This window comes from Carcharodon carcharias, chromosome 1 (assembly GCF_017639515.1).
Source record: "Carcharodon carcharias isolate sCarCar2 chromosome 1, sCarCar2.pri, whole genome shotgun sequence".
NCBI lineage: Eukaryota > Metazoa > Chordata > Chondrichthyes > Lamniformes > Lamnidae > Carcharodon > Carcharodon carcharias.
Window position 1 is genome coordinate 14,177,176 of NC_054467.1, and position 16,200 is coordinate 14,193,375.

Genomic DNA, 16,200 nt, shown 5'->3' on the forward strand with positions numbered 1-16,200 from the left:
ATCAACATCAAAAGAAAAATTCCCTTTAATCCAAGAATCTCTCAAGGCCTCTAGTTATTTATTTGCCTTAGTTTATATATGCTAGGTCCCAAAAGGGCCTCACTGATTTTTTTTCATGCAGTTTACTATCACAGCCAGGAGCTGCTAAGAGATGGCAAGAAGAAGCTCTCTGAAAAGTGTGTATTACTTCCTTATGGGCAGGTTCCACTTTTACTGCATTTGTTCCCTTAGTATGCCTTTTTCTTCAGTATGGTGTTTAGCCATAAATAAATCTGACTAAGCAATTTAGCCTGTATGAAATGGTCTGGTCAGATGGGGCAACATTTTTAGCTCATTGGGCGGGTGTGCACCTGATCTGACCAAGCGTAAAATGAGGTGCGATGACATCGGGCGATAGTTCAGCCGGCGGGTGGAAGCCAGAGTCGGCAGCGCACCAGCCCACAACTAAAAGGCCTATTAAGGCCATTAAAAAGTTAATTAAAAGGAATGCTTTAAATATATGAACAATGCATACACATCTGCTCCCCAATGAGCTGTAAACCTCGGTGGGTAGAAAAAGACATTTCTTTGCACAGAGGGTTGTTAAAGCATGGAATGGTGTGTCTTGGAAGTGGTTAAACTCGAAATAATTGCAACTTTTAGGAAAGAGTTAGATAAATCTTTAAAAGAGCAGGCCATAGGGAGAGAAATGGACAACGGGATCAAGTTTTGGATTATCTAGCAAAGATCTGACACAGATATATGATGTTCTGACTGAGCTCCTATTGTGCTGAAAATGCCAATGGCTCTAAAGCCACGAGAAAGAACCATGGGCAGGATGAGGTTTCCAAAAGCGAATAGAAATAAAATAAAAATTTTAAAGTTTAATTAATAACATGTCCCTGCTCATGTGTGACAGAGTCACATGAGGGAACATGTTTTATAAAATTTATAAAATCTTTATTTTTTTTTTAAAAAAATCTGTTCATCTCCTTGAGGCAGTTCTGTGCCTCAGGAAGATTAGGAAGTGTGCACCCGCGCACGTGGGTGAAGTCCGCGCTCGCCCCCCCCTCCCCCCTGCTCGCACAGGCCGTGCTGAGCGCTGCCGCTCGCGTTTCACGCTGGGTGGGCCTTAATTGGCCCCATGGCTTTGATTCTATGCAGTGGGCTTTTTGTTTTTTTTGCTTCTGAGATATTGGGACAACGGTGAAAAGTTGTTCAATTGTTTTCCATTGATGCTTCATTATGGTTTGAGCTTAGGTGTGAGATCTGGGCAAAGTTAACCTCTACATGCCAGCAAATAAAATCACAGGTTCCAGTCCATAAAAAGCTTGGGGGGCAATTTTTTTGTGCCTGGCAGGTCCAGCCTTTGGACTCAGTTGGGGGTGTAATCGATCACTAAATGAGGTCGCAAGAGGTCCTGTCGGATTGCCACTTAATCTCAACCCCGTTCTATTTTCCAGTGAAGCGTTTGTAACTCCCAGACAAAACTGTCGGGAGCTTCATAAAACCGCAAAGGGGTGGCCAAGCGCAAACAAAGTTCCCAACATGGCCACAAAGTCTGGTAGAGAGGGGGCCTCAGAAGGGTCTTCAGATGCGGGGCATCAAAAATCCCAAAGCTTGTTGAGGCTGGGCGTTCTGAGGCCTTTGCTAGCGCATTCGTTTTGCCCACACGTTTAGTGTGTCTTCCTTTGTAACTACACAACATTTGCGCTGAAGTATGACACTTCATTTTCATAGCAACTGAAAAAATGCACAACAACAAAAGTTACAGACAAAAAGCATAGCTGATAAACAATCATGATTTGCTTTATTTAAAAAAATTATGAATTGTCATATGTAAAATAAATCATTCTGAATACATGTAAAACAGTACTATACAAAAAAACTTTATTCGTCCTGAAATTTGGAACATACAATAATTGAATATAATCAATTCCAGTTGAATGATATTAACAGCTCTTAAAAGCAACACAGGCACGTCTGTAGGAACTCCACAGCCAGATGGTTTGATTAAATCATTTTGATACTTCAATATCTTTGATGACAGAATTCGGCAACTGAGTAAAATATTGGGATGTGTCTCAATTCTCTGAAACCTGCGATGACTGCTTTAGAAAGCAAGTGCAAAACTATAATAAAAATTCTCTGAATGATTATAATAGTGACTTTTGAAGTATTTATGAATCCAGGCCAAGATATAGTAGTTTTCATTTGACTTTGCTTAACAAACCAGCATTAATCGTGACTATGAGGCAAAGTAAAGAAAGAACTAAGCATTATTGGTATATAACATATACCTGGTACTTCATTACCCAGTTCTACTCTCTCTGAAACTTTTGCTTATGCAAACAGTATGGCAATTTATTCATCTGTGTTCCTACATCTCTGACACCTGTGACATCAGACTGTTGTTTATCATTTCCTAAGTTCTCCTCACTTGCAATGGTCCAATTTTCCTTCACAATGGAGGCAAGGGTACCTTCTATATATTATTCAAAATAACACATAGTCAGTGAGTGAAGCACAGATAGCTCAAGGTCCCCTTGTAGGCTTGGCCTTGTTGCTGTCTCTTGTGTACACACAGGTCCCAAACCAGCTTGGAAACACATGCATGCACCATTCCAACCTGAGCTATCAGCTGCTCTGTGTATTGTACCTGCTCTGTGTCATTTCCCAGTGATCTACTTGCAGACTGACTTCCTCTGTTCACAAAGTTAGTCAATTTTGTCAATCAACAGTGCTGATGTAGCAATTAAGAAGTAACTGTTGAAGTGATTACAATGAAAATCACCTCATCAACGGGTACAGATGAAGATAAACATCAACAGCAAAATTCAAGCGATTAATAGACCATCTGAACTCCTTTTAACAAGATGATTTTCTGGCAAACACTCCCATTACTCTCTATATAATGCTCTCCAATATTATTTTACTATTTACTCTTCCTTACTCGCTATTGTTATATATGTTGCTGGGGCAGGTGAGAAAGGAAAACTAAAATAACCTTACCTATGGTACAGCTTTTGCGATAAGCATTATTCACCAATAATACATACTTCATTGTGCCTTATATGTGCTTTAAACCCTCAAGGTGTCTGTATATTAACAATATATTTTGCTATTTGTAGGGAACTCTTAAAAGGAAAAAAAATCATGTTACATGCATTACCAGTAGCAGCAGGCTTGACTCAAGCACCCACTGCCAAGAAAGGAATTGGTTTGAATTTTTTTCCTGAAGAAGATCCCAAGTGTCGGCTTACAATACTGTACATAAAATCCTATACAAATTTACACTTAAGTGATTTAGCCACCACTAACAGGTTTTATTATTAGTAGTATTATTAGTAGTATTATTCGCGCTTCTCTCCTTTGATAGCACATCATGTGTTCACTTCAATCACCTCTGATGCAGAAATTAAATTAAAAATAGATTTTTGACTATGCATCACGATCCACGTCTGCCTTTTCTTTCTCTTGTAAACCTGGTTCCTAAACTTTCACCCGATGTCTGTAACTGTAAGCGTTGTGACAATTCCACCTGTTGCTTCAGCAAGGCTTTCTACCTACCAGCCACTGAAGGGGTGAAGCTAGATTAAGCATTAACAAATGTACATGTGTGGCTGCACCTGTGAAGCCTAATTTGGTTAACTGATCACAGCTTAACACTATTAGGGAGACATTCTATTCCCAGCACATACCAGCAGAGTGCACCACACAGATGGACCCTGAGCTGTGATCTTGCATCCAATAATTTTAAATAGAGGGATTGCACAAATTCCTGAAATGTGCCAACTTATGTTGGAATGCTTAAAAGGAAAACTGCCTCTATTTGAACTTGGGGGCGATACTAGCGTTCACTAGTAACGTAACACGGGCTCCCTGCAAATTGGCAGCTTGATTTTTACACCACACCCGATTATGCAAAAGAAAATTTGGTACGGTGCATAATAAATTTCTGATTTGCTCGGATCCAAGTTCGTGCTACTGGAGAGAACCAATTTCACCAACTTGTCACTGGTTATGTTTTACATTGTACTGCCTGTACCCTTTTTGCCTGTTTGAATCCACCAAAACGGGATGACCAAGGTATCAATATGAAGATATCAACATGATTTCAAATTATGGTGCTGCTCTGTTGAATTGGAAGCATTGAGATCAACTAGAACAGAAAAGGTGATTGAGGCATTTTGATAAATCAACTCCGCTTACCTCCCTTGTCACATCTCTTTCTGTCTCCAGCTATTTCAAAGGGCTTTACCCGATAACTTATTTCAGAAGTCTTAGATGAAAAATCTTCACCTGACTTCCCTTCTTTCAAATTTTGAATTTTGTACCCCTTGCTAGTTGAACCCTTCACTACGGTGAACAAGAGGTATGAATGGGGAAATTGATCAGTGCTGTCTGTAATGATGCTATCATAGAAAAATACAGAATCATATAGCACAGAAGGAGTTCTTTCAGTCCATCATGATGGAGCTTTGAGCTCTCCACTTAACTGTTTAACTATTCCGACTCCCTGTGCTCTTTCCTCCTGGCCCTGCAACACTTTCTCTTCCAATTATGTATCCAATTCCCTTTTGAAAATTATTATTGAAACTGCTTCCACCAAACTTTCAGACAGTGCATTCCAGATCACTGCAACTAACTGAGTAAAACAACTTCTCCTCATCTCCTCCATGATTCTTTTGTCAATTCCTCAAAGCTGTGTCCTCTGGCTTCTGGACCTATCCACTCTACTTCTTAACCTTGAGCAACTCTGTTAAATCAACCCCTCACCTTCACTGCTCTAAGACAACAAATGCAGTTTCTCTAGCCTCTCCACTTAACTGAAGTTAACATAGCTCATCCCTGGCACCATTTTATTCAATTTCCTCTGCACCCTCTCCAAGGTTTTGGCATACTTCCTTAAGTGTGGTGCCCAGAATTGGACACGATTCTCCAGCTGAAACCTAACCAATGATTAATAAAGATTGAGCATAATTTCCTTGCTTTTGTACTCTGCCTCTATTTGTAGGGCTGAATTTTCCCTCCCCGTTGGTGGGGCGGGGTGTGAGGGGGCAGGCGGGAGAGAGCGCAAACCCGATCAGTGCCCCCGATCGGGTCCGCGCTGCCATTTTACATGGGGGGACCAATTAAGGCCTACCTAGCACTGAGCGCTCCCTGTGCAGGTGGGAGTGGGTGGGGTGGGGTGGAATTCCCTGAGCTCCCTGAGGCACCTCTTTTTGTTTAAGTTTTAAACATCTGAATAAAGTAACGTGTCCCCTCATGTGACAGTGTCATATGAGCTGGGGCATCCCAATGAATTTTCAAAATAATTTTTACTGAATTTTTAAACACTTCATGAAACCTCATCCCGCCCGTGGATGAGGTTCCATGAAAAATGCGAAGGCCACCTGGGCTCTTTAATTTAATGATATCAATTAGTTTTTAACAGGCCTTAACAGGCCTTTGACAGTTTGGCGGTCAAACTGAAAATCTAAATGATGCGCGGTGACATTGGGACGCCTGCTCGGCGTCGCCGTGCGTCATTTTATGGGTCAGTAGCTGAGCCCCGCCCCCACTCGCCGACTGGAAAATTCTCCCCATAAAAATACAAGGATCCCATTTTTTTGTTTTCAACAGCCTGATCAGCTTGTCCTGGCACCTTCAAGCATTGTGTCTGTGAACCTCAAGGTTTCTGTTCCTGCACTGCTTTTAAAATTGCATCATTGAGTTTATATTGCCTCTCCTCGGTCTTCATTCCAGCACACATCACTTCACACATCTCCGCATTAAACTTAATTTACCCAGGCTTCTGCCCATTTCACCAGAGTGACTATCCTGTCCCAGAATCTGCCACCACCTCCCTCTCACTATTAATTGTTCGTAACCTGCTTTATATTTATCTTATGAAGTAATAACAGATTTACCACACCATTAATAAAAAGCTGTCGTTTTACACACCCCGCTCATGGATTTCATTTATCAATGACTTTCCTTTTCATAAATGTTTCAAAATGTATCCATTTTTTAAGCATCATGGATTAGAAATAACAAATTGTATGATAGGTCAAAGAAAGCAATTTTATCGATAGGTTTAACACATTTCAGTTAAACTGACTACAGAGGGTAGTTCATATTTACCCCAAGTGACTCCCACAACCTAGTTAGTGATTAATTCAAAATGGCTCCTCCACTTTTTAAACTTTGATTATGTCAATGATATATGAATCATTCCCACTTGAGTTAATTTAGCACATGGATTCTTCTAATTGTATTTAAACAGTGGCATCATTGCTTAACCGTTGAGATATCTGTAAATGCACTTGGTGACCAGCTGCAGGGGACCTGGGCCACTGAATGGGAATAGCAGGCAAATGAGGTTGAGGTACAAATCAACCAATATCTAACGGAATGGCAGAGGAGGCTAGAGGGGCCGAATGGCCTCCTCCTGTTCCTATATTCCTCACGACTGAGTTTATCTGTTCTGTAATACGCAATTGAAATGTCATTTAAGCCACACCTTCGTTGACTGGGATATATAGTCATTATTGTACAAAAACAGCGGAATTAGAAACAGAATGTTCTAAACGTGTATTATTGTGTGGATCTGCTAAAATGGGCTCCCCTGTCACAGTTAAAATGAACAACTTTAGTGGGGGGGGGAACGAACTGATTAGCGGCTGTCCTTCTGCAGCTTGATGAGAAAATTAAATTTGAGACGCAAATCGAAGGAACTACAGTGGCTCAAGAAGAAAATGCACCACCAGCTTCTCAGAGACAGCTCACGATGGTCAATGTAGTCGGCATTTCCTGCATCAAAATTCCAGCACTAGGCCCTGATGGGCTGAATGACTTCCCCACCCACACCCCGCACGCACCCCCCCCCCCCCCCCCGCCCCCCCCCCCAGCCTCCCCCTACCCCCGCCCCCCGTGTGGTAACATTTTATGGCCAGGATTTTCTGGCCCTGTTGTGGCAGGACCAGAGAATCCCGGCAGTGGGCTGGGCTGGAAAATCCCGCCCTCTGGACCGTTGCAGAGTCTTTTTTTTTTAGATTCTAATACATGGATCAAAAACCTGAGCCTCCCTACCTCACAGCACCTTCACCACGCTGACCGCGGCAGTTCAAAAAGAAGGCCCACTGCCGCCGTCACAGGGGGCAACCAGGCACGGGCAATAAATGCCAGCCTTGCCTGCGGTGCCTGCACCCCGAGAATGATTTTTTTTTCTCGAAAAAACATCATAAACCCAAAAAAGGAAATATCAAAGGCTACGGTGCAACACTCCCCACTGAAGCCAGAAACGGCCTCCGATTAATTTGGGAGTGCTAACTGATCACGTAATGGTCAGAATGGCCAGGTCTTCAGACCTGGTCCTCTTGTGTGCTTTTGCATTAAGCGTGAATGAACTCTTGTGAAAGAAATGGCACTTTAACAAATGCTGCATTATTTACACAATATGCTCCTACGAAGAACCTTGTTTCATTGTCTCGGGGCTGTAGAGGAACGCCAGTGCACTCAGATTTTCTGGCAGATGTGCAGCCTTGATTTGGCCTCTTTCCAGATTTTACAGGCAAGTCCTTTTGCGCAGTCACAGCGCTGGAAAAGCTCCAAGCCATGTGAACCCTTCCTCTTCTGTTTTGTGCACACTTCCCCCTGGCGAAGAACTGGCTTGCAGATCTTGGTCCAAAAGTGGCGAGCGCAACAAAATCCTTCGGCGCAGTCTGAGGAGCGTAAGCAGGAGTCGCCTTCGTGACCTGCGCAACAAGAAGGACGACAAACTTACATTTACATAGCACCTTTAATCTCGGAAAAGAACCCCCCCCCCCCCCCGCCAAGGTGCGTTGTGGCTGCATGAATAGACGATAATTGACACCATACTGAAGAAGGAGATATCAGCAGCGGGTGGCCCAAATATTGGTCAAAGAGCTTGAGTTTGAAGGAGGAGCAAGAGGATGAGAGGTTTAGGGAGGGAATTCCAGAGCTTAGGGCCTAGGTGCCTGAAAACATGGCTGCCATTACTGGGTGGGGGGGGGAGGGAGGGGGGTGGGTGGCGGGGGGTGACAGAGTGGAGGGGATGCTTAAGAGGCCAGATTTCGGGAGCTCTCTGACTGATTTCAGAATATCTACCCGTCCTGAAGTGTGGGTTCCCCCAGGGGAGTGAGATGGAAGGGGTAGGGGGACAATCTCGCAGAAAGTTTTCCCTACTAGGTCAGAGATCTTTACTAAACGAAATGACTGTTGACAGTAATGGGGAAATGCTTTGCATCAAAAGCCTTTCCCTTCTAGTCTCTTTTTTCATACAAATTCCTAGTTTATTGATCGCAGCTACCTCAGAGCATCTGGCAGCACCTCCTGCCAAATTACATTTTTATGAATGTTCGAAGGAAAGGCTGGCCTCTTCTCAATAATATACACAAGTTCACAATCAGCTTTTATATGAGCCTTACTGAGTTCCACACTGAGTCCCACAATCTGCCAAGTTCCACATTGCACAAGCAGTTTTGACATGATCCCATTTGAAAACATTAATCTTACCAATGACTCTGAGAATTACACGTTGGCATTTTTATGTAAAAATTAATCTTTTAAAAATGAGCAAACTTGCTCAGAAACAATCTTAAATTTACAAGTCCAGCGTGCCAACCTGGACAGTTTGTGGGTTCACAGAATCATGGAGTGGTTACAGCACAGGAGGCCATTCAGCCCATCATGTATGTGCCAGCTCTCAGCAAGAGCAATTCAGCTAGTCCCACTCCCTACCCTTCCCCCATAACCCTGCAATTTCTTTCTCTTCAGGTGCTTATCCAGTTCCCTTTTGAAAGCTATGACTGAATCTGCCTGCGCCGCAAGGGGTATTTCAGATGCTAATCATTCACTGTGTAAAAACATTTTTCCTCATGTCATTAGTTCTTTTACCATTCAGCTTAGTTCAGTGTCCTCTCATTCTCGATCCTTCTGCCAAATGGAACAATTTCTCTCTATCTACTGTCTAGACTGCTCGTGATTTTGAACACCTCTATCAAATCTCCTCTCAACCTTCTTTTTTCAAAGGAGAACCATCCCAGCTTCTTCAATCTATCCATGTAACCAAATTCCCTCAACCCTGGAATCATTCTCGTAAATCATTCCTCCACCCTCTCTAATGCCTTCAGATCTTCCCAAAATATGGCACACACCATTGGACACAATACTCCAGTTTGGCCAAATCAGAGTTCAAAAAGGGTTCGTCATAATTTCCTGGTTTTTGCACTCGATGCCTCTATTTATAAAGCCCAGGATTCCACATGCAATTCTAACCGTTTTCACAACCTGCCCTGCCACCTTCAATAATTTGTGCACATATGCTCCCAGGTCTCTCTGTTCCTGCATCCTCTTTAGAATTGTATACTTAACTTTATATTGCCTCTCCTTGTTCTTTCTATCAAAATGTGTCACATCACATTTCTCTCCATTAAATTTTATCTGCCACATGTCTGCCCATTACCAGCCTATGTCCACTTGAAGTCTATCACTATCCACCTCACAGTTCATAGTACTCCCAAGTTTTGTGTCACCTGCAAATTTTGAAACTGTGCCCTGTATACCCAAATCTAGGCTATTAATGTAGATCCAGAAAAGCAGTGGTCCTAGTATTGTCCATTGGGAATGCCACTGTATGCCTTCCTCTAGTCCAAAAAAACAATTCTTCCCTACACTGCCACTGTGCCTACATTCCATGGGCTTCAACTTTGCTGGTGTGACTATTAGGTGGCACTTTATCAAATGCCTTTTAGGAGCCTGTGTACACCACATCAATAGCATTACGCTTGTCAACCCTCTGTTACCTCATCCAAAAACTCAATCAAGCTAGTTAAACACGGTTTGCCTTTAACAAATCCTTGTTGGTTTTCCTTAATTAATCCGCCGTTATCCAAATGACTGTTAATTTTGTTCTGGATTATTGTTTCAAAAAGGTTTCCCACAACTGGCTGGCCTGTAGTTGCTTGGATCATTCTTATGCCCCTTTCTGGACAATGGTATAACATTTGTAATTCTCCAGTCCTCTCACACTATAAGCGGATTGGAAGATTATGGCCAGTGCCTCCACAACTCCCACCCTTATTTCCCTCAGTATCCTCGGATGCATCTGATCCAGTTCTGGTACTTTATCAACTTTAAGAACAGCCGGCCTTCCTAATGCCTCCTCCTTTAAGCCCATCCAGTGCCGCAACTACCTCTTCTTTCACTATGACTCGGGCAGCATCTTCTTCGTCAGCTGCAGATTATTTAATACCTCAGCCTTGCCTGCTGCCTCCACACCCACCTCTCCTCTTATTACCCTTTTAATATTTTTATGCCAATGAAAGACTTTTGGATTCTTTTTTATGCCAGCTACCAGTCTCTTGTCATACTCCCTCTTTATCCCTCTTATTTCCTTTCTCACTTCTCTGAATTTTCTATACTAAGATGCATTCTCACAAGTATGATCAGTGTGACATCCATCAAAGCTACTCTTTTGCTGCTGCATCCCACTCTTTATCTCTTTTGTTATTCAGTGAGCCCTGGCTTTGGTTGTCTTATCTTGCCACCTTGTGGGAATGTATCTCGACTCTACCTGAATTACGGTATCTCTGTAAAGGCAGCCCATGGTTCCGTTACAGTTTTGCCTGGTGATCTTTCGTTCCAATTTACCTGGCACAAATCCGTTCTCATCCCACTGAAATTGGCTCTCATCCAATTTAGTATTTTTACTCCGGGCCTTTTCCATAGCTAATCTAATCTTTAAGAAACTATGATCACTGTTCATGTTCGTATTCCTAGCTTCATACACAGTGATCTAAACGATGTCATTGGAGAAAGTGGGAGGAAATGTGGCCTAATTCTCAGGCAATCACACTTGTGAAGAATGGAGTTGCCAACTCTGGTTGGACATATTCCTGGAGATTTCATCACATGACCTCCTTTCTCTAACCACCTCACCTAGGCCTTTCCCCTCAGCTCCAATATGTTTATAATTAACAAACGAAAGTGTTCAAGAAAACCGGACTCATTTCATACCCCAATGATTTTTCTCTCATGCTGCTCACTTCATTGTCCTAGAGATTCAGCTTTAATTCCTGGAGACACCAGGACAGTCCTAGATGTTTGGCAACCATAATGAAAAAGGCATTATCAGCAGCCTGGAGCAGGCCCTCTTACTTTGGGATGGTGTAGCATAGGAAGGTGCAATGACACTTTAAATGGAGGGGATGGAAAACAGCAAAAAAAAAAGTGAGATGTTGTTAACCAGTTAACACCAAAATTTACATTTATAAAGGCAAAATACTGCGGATGCTGGAAATCTGAAACAAAAACAAAAAATGCAGGAAAAACTCAGCAGGTCTGACAGCATCTGTGGAGAGAGAGGGACAGAGATAACGTTTCAAGTCCGTATGGCTCTTCTTCAGATCAATCTTCCTTTGAGACCCGGCTTAAAACCCACTTTCTTGAGCAAGCTTTCGGTCACCCAGTGACCGATCTGAAGAAGAGTCGAAACATTTTCTCTGTCTCTCTCTCCACAGATGCTGTCACACTTGCTGAGTTTTTCCAGCATTTTTTGTTTTCGTTTACATTTATAAAGTTTATTAATCCACAGTAGAAACCTTAATATCGCCATCTTCTAATTATGTAAATTATTTAATGGATACAAGAAGCTGTTTACAAGATCCAAACAAGAGCTTCAAATAATGCTGTAATCCATTCGCATGGTCTATGACAAAATGTCACCTAGCTTGCATTGTTTTTAACATAGATTATAAGGTACTAAAGCACGCTTTAAAACCAATGAAATGTTAAAAGAGATGTTATTAGGAGGGGTGACTGAAAGCTTACTCAAGGAAATGGGTTTTAAGCTGGGTCTCAAAGAAGGACAGGGAATTGTAGAGTGTGGGGCCTAGCTAGCTGAAGGCACAGCCACCAATTGTGAAGTAATGGAAGTGGCGGGAGAATCACAAGGGACCAGCGTCAGAGGAATGGAGAGTTTGCAGGTGATTATACTCCAGGTAGGAAGCGATAAAACCAGGGAGCGATTTAAAATCAAGGATGAAAATTTTAAATTGGAGGCCTTTGGGGATTGGGAGGCAATATAGGTCAGGTAGAAGAGGTATAACAGGCATGCATCACTTGGTGTGGGACAGCAGCAGACTTTGGGGCTTACAGATCTCCATGAAAAATGGAAGACCATTGAAATAGTCAAGTCTGGAGGTGATTAAAGGCATGGGTGATTGTTTCATTAGCAGGGATGAGTGATGTTACGGAGGTAGAAGTAGCCACTCTTTATGATGGAGAGAATATGGGTCAGAAATTCACCTCAGGGTCAAATAGGAGTTTGGGGTTGCGGACAGTCTAGTTCAGCCTGTTCAACTCTCCCGAGTAGCATTTTTCAACACAAACCTTGGAGACATGTTCAAACATGAGGTTGCTGACCATTGCTACTGTTACATTCTAATTAGGTTATTCAGTTTTTCCATCAGTATATTGCATGATAATATTCATTTAAAGTCTTTAGGAAATGATCAGTCATGTCTGAGATAGGCTTTTGTTTGCTAGGTTACATTATAAGGCTCGTTTAAGTGAAAAAAATAACTGACAACCAGGAACCTAATTGGATTTTTCTCAAACACGGCTTGCAAAACAGAAGCTTCCCATCTGAATTCGTCGAATATGCAAACACATCTGACTAGATTGGGAGAACAAATGGCTTCTTCTGAAGTTCCCTGGAGTTTTAACAAGCATATTATGAAGTTTAACATCCTTGCTCCTGCCAATAGCTATTTCAGTTATTGTCATTCATGGGAGCCAGTAATGGCCCAGTGAGTGACTGCTATGACTTAGAGCAATGAGAAAATAGCAGCTGTATTAGTGATGTACAGAGTAACCTGCCAAATGTAGATTATGGGGTTGATGAAAAGGAGTTTTGACTGACTGAAAACCATTGCAAAACCCACAATTAACTTTGGTTAGGTTCAGCCTCAGGCGTCTTTATTGTCCTAGAAGTTGCTGTTGTGAACTTCGAGGACCACATGGGCAGCAATAAGTGTACATGTGAAAAAAGTTATGACAAACATTTCTTCTTTCCCCCTTCCATTCATTTCACGGAGCCTCAGCCTGTACCTGGACGGCTATCAATGGCATTGTTTCATCCGGACTGATTTGGCCCCAGGTTTGATCCCTGTTATATACGGTACAATGAATCTGGTTTTTGGGGCCCAGGACTGACTGAAGTATTTCTCACTCCTCATTGTCTAGCAATGGCTGGAAAGGGCAGGCGTGACACTTAAGCCACACACTGCTGATAAAATCCAAGGCAATTCCATTGGAAAATGATAATGCCACCGACCTTTCTCACGTGACGGTTTCGCCTGCGTGTTGCCAACAATCTGCCAGTACGTGCCTTTGGATCCATGGTGAGTTCCCTTCTTGGTGTGTTCTTGTATGTCCCCGGACAGCGATCTGCGGCTGGCGCCTTCAAGAAGTGGTACACAGATACCTGAGGCAAAGGATATCAATGGGAGCTACTAAACCAGGATTAGCACACATTTCACACTCATGGCTAAAAATCAACTGCAATTAATCCATTGGGTCGATAGTTAGAGTGGCATTGCTGGCACAAAGTTAGGCTTTCTCTTGTCCATAATTCATTCCATAATGTTGTCATTTGTAGGGAAATATCTCACCGTGCCTGAAAAGAATATTTCATTCCCCATCCCACCAACAGCAACAATACATCATTAATGCTGCAGTGTGTCTGTCTAACTAGGTATCTGTACATGCACTTATTTCATTTGTGTGGACATGTATGTGGGTTTATAAGTACATTGGCGTGTTTGCATTTGTGAATATTTATACAAAAGCAAAATACCATTATGCAGTTGCTGAAAAGCTGAAATAAAAACAGAAAATGCTGGAAGTTCCCCTCCAAGCCACTCACCATCCTGACTTGGAAATATTTCACCTTTCCTTCACTGTCACTGGGTCAAAATCCTGGAACTCCTTCCCTAACAGCCCTGTGGGTTTGCCGACAACACATGGGCTGCAGTGGTTAAAGTAGGTGTCTCAGCACCACCTTCTCAAGAGCAATTAGGGATGGGCAATAAATGCTGGCCGAAGCTAACGGCGCCCACATCCAGGAATGAATTAAATAAACTCAGCCGGTCAGAGAAACAGAATTAGTCTAGTGGATTTTAGCGACGGATTATCCACGTTGCTGACCAAAACGTCCGTCGGCACCTTGCCAACCAGAAACCCGTCAATATTATGCTGGGAGCCGCCTTAATTAATTCAGAGTGGGACTTCCGAACCCATCTGGGAGGAATTCCTGCCCGAGAGAACTGCCAGCCAATCTGAATGGCCAGCCACTCTGTAGTCACAGCAGCACCAGAAACGAGTAGTGGCCATTGCTGGGACTACAAACAGTCCCAGAAGAAGAAGAAGAGCAATGGATGGCCGACTTCAGGTAAGTTGGCGATTTTTTGGTAGGGCCTGCCTGGCAAGCCCCAGTAATGGGGAAGGTGAGGGGAGTTGGGGGTGGCTGAGTTTTAGAGGCGGGGTGGGTTGATCTTTGGTGGGGGGGGGGGGTTGCATCCAATGGGCACAGGGGTCCCCTGACAGAAGGTAGCCCCCACCCCGGGCTACCTGCCTTCCCCAGCCAGACTAAAAATAGCGGCGGAGGCAAAATGAGGCCCTAAGTGGCCCTGGATTGGCAAGTTAAGGGCCTAATAAGCCTAAGGGTGGGTGGGCTGCTGATGCCTTACCCAGTGCTCATTAAATGGGAGCTAGGCCAGGGATGGGTGGGAATGTGGCAGGCAGGCTACCCGTTCTATTTTACAGGCTCCCACCACCTTTAAATATGCCGGCAGGAGGCCATATCAGATTCAACCCAATGTTTCAGGCCAATGACTTTTCATCAAAACCAGAACAAGTTACAAACTTAACAGTTTTAAGCAAACAAGAAGCTGGGAATGGGTGGAGGAGAGGAAGAAGCGAGAGGGAAGATCTACAATAGGGTGGATGGTGCAGGAGAGATTGAAACACAAAGGGTTGATGGTTCATGACAAAAGGAGATGGTAATGAGAGGAGTAACAAAACATAGGTGGGTCTAGAGGAAGTATGAATGGGAATGGCAGTAACTGGCACTGGAAAAAGCCCTGGGGGAGAGGTTGTGATCTGAAGTTGTTGAACATAACATTGCGTCTGGTAGGCTGCACAAAGTGCCTAATAAAAAATAGAGGTGCTGTCCTTTGAACTTATATTGAGGTTTATTGGAACAGTGCAGGAAGCTGAGGATGGAGAGGTCAGAATGGGAGGGGATTAACATTTATATGTATCTGTGTGCACGTATATATGTGCATCTGTCTGTGAACATGTACATGTGAGTGCGTGCCTGTAAACAGGTGCGGTGTGATAGGCACCAGGCATGGTGGCAACAAGGAAATAAGGTTTCCTCTGTGGGTTAGGGGTAGTGCCGTCACCTCAAAAGTCAGATGATTGTGAGCTCAAGTTCCACTCCTGGACCGCAAGCACGTAATCTGGATTGACACCACCGTGCAGCATTCAGGGAGTGCTGTCTTTTGGATGAGATGTTAGACCAAGGCCCTGTCAGCCCATTCAATGGGCCATTACTGTTTGGAAGAATGCAAAGTTGAATTCTATTGCACTTTCTGGTAATTTTCAAGTCAAACTGTTTTGCAATGTGCTCTTATGAATTTTATGAATGAAGTATATTTTGGTGGAAATAAAGGCTTTGACGAACAGAAGAGGAGTGTCCTCCCTGGATCCTGACCAAAGTTTAGTCGGCAACCAACTTCACTAAGACAGATCACATTGCTCTTTGTGAGATTTTGCTGTGTGCAAATTGGCTGCCATATTTCCTGCATTACAATAATGGTTATACTTCCAACGTACTTTGTTGGCTGCAGAGCTCTGAGCTTATGAAATGACATTAATTCAATGCAAGTTCTTGCTTTATTTTCAATAGTCTGGTTCCAGTTACTATTTAGCTCTTCTCACACCACTGTTAGAACAGAGAAACGATGCGGGAGTCAGGAGTCCATATGATACCATACTGGAGAGTTCACTCTTAAACCTTATACGTTGTTCAATATATCTGGACTGAACAATAATGAGATGAGGCTTATCATCAAATACATGCTATTTCTCTCTTTCTCCACATGTATTAGGGTTGAGATCTGAGTAATCTTCTCAACCTGATTCTATCAC

At 43.0% G+C, this 16,200-nt stretch overlaps 1 protein-coding gene across 1 annotated transcript in view; it reads right to left on the reverse strand.

Annotated features, from left to right (window-relative positions):
- Window positions 1-6,942: 6,942 nt before the first annotated feature.
- The window catches only part of dkk2 (dickkopf WNT signaling pathway inhibitor 2), a 39,031-nt gene continuing 29,773 nt past the window's right edge, over window positions 6,943-16,200 (reverse strand). The window contains exons 3-4 of the mRNA XM_041196118.1: window positions 13,322-13,471; window positions 6,943-7,718 (exon numbers count right to left, since the gene is read on the reverse strand). Of these exons, the coding sequence (XP_041052052.1) occupies window positions 7,480-7,718; window positions 13,322-13,471 (389 nt within the window). The 3' untranslated portion in view covers window positions 6,943-7,479. The remainder of the gene's footprint in view (window positions 7,719-13,321; window positions 13,472-16,200) is intronic.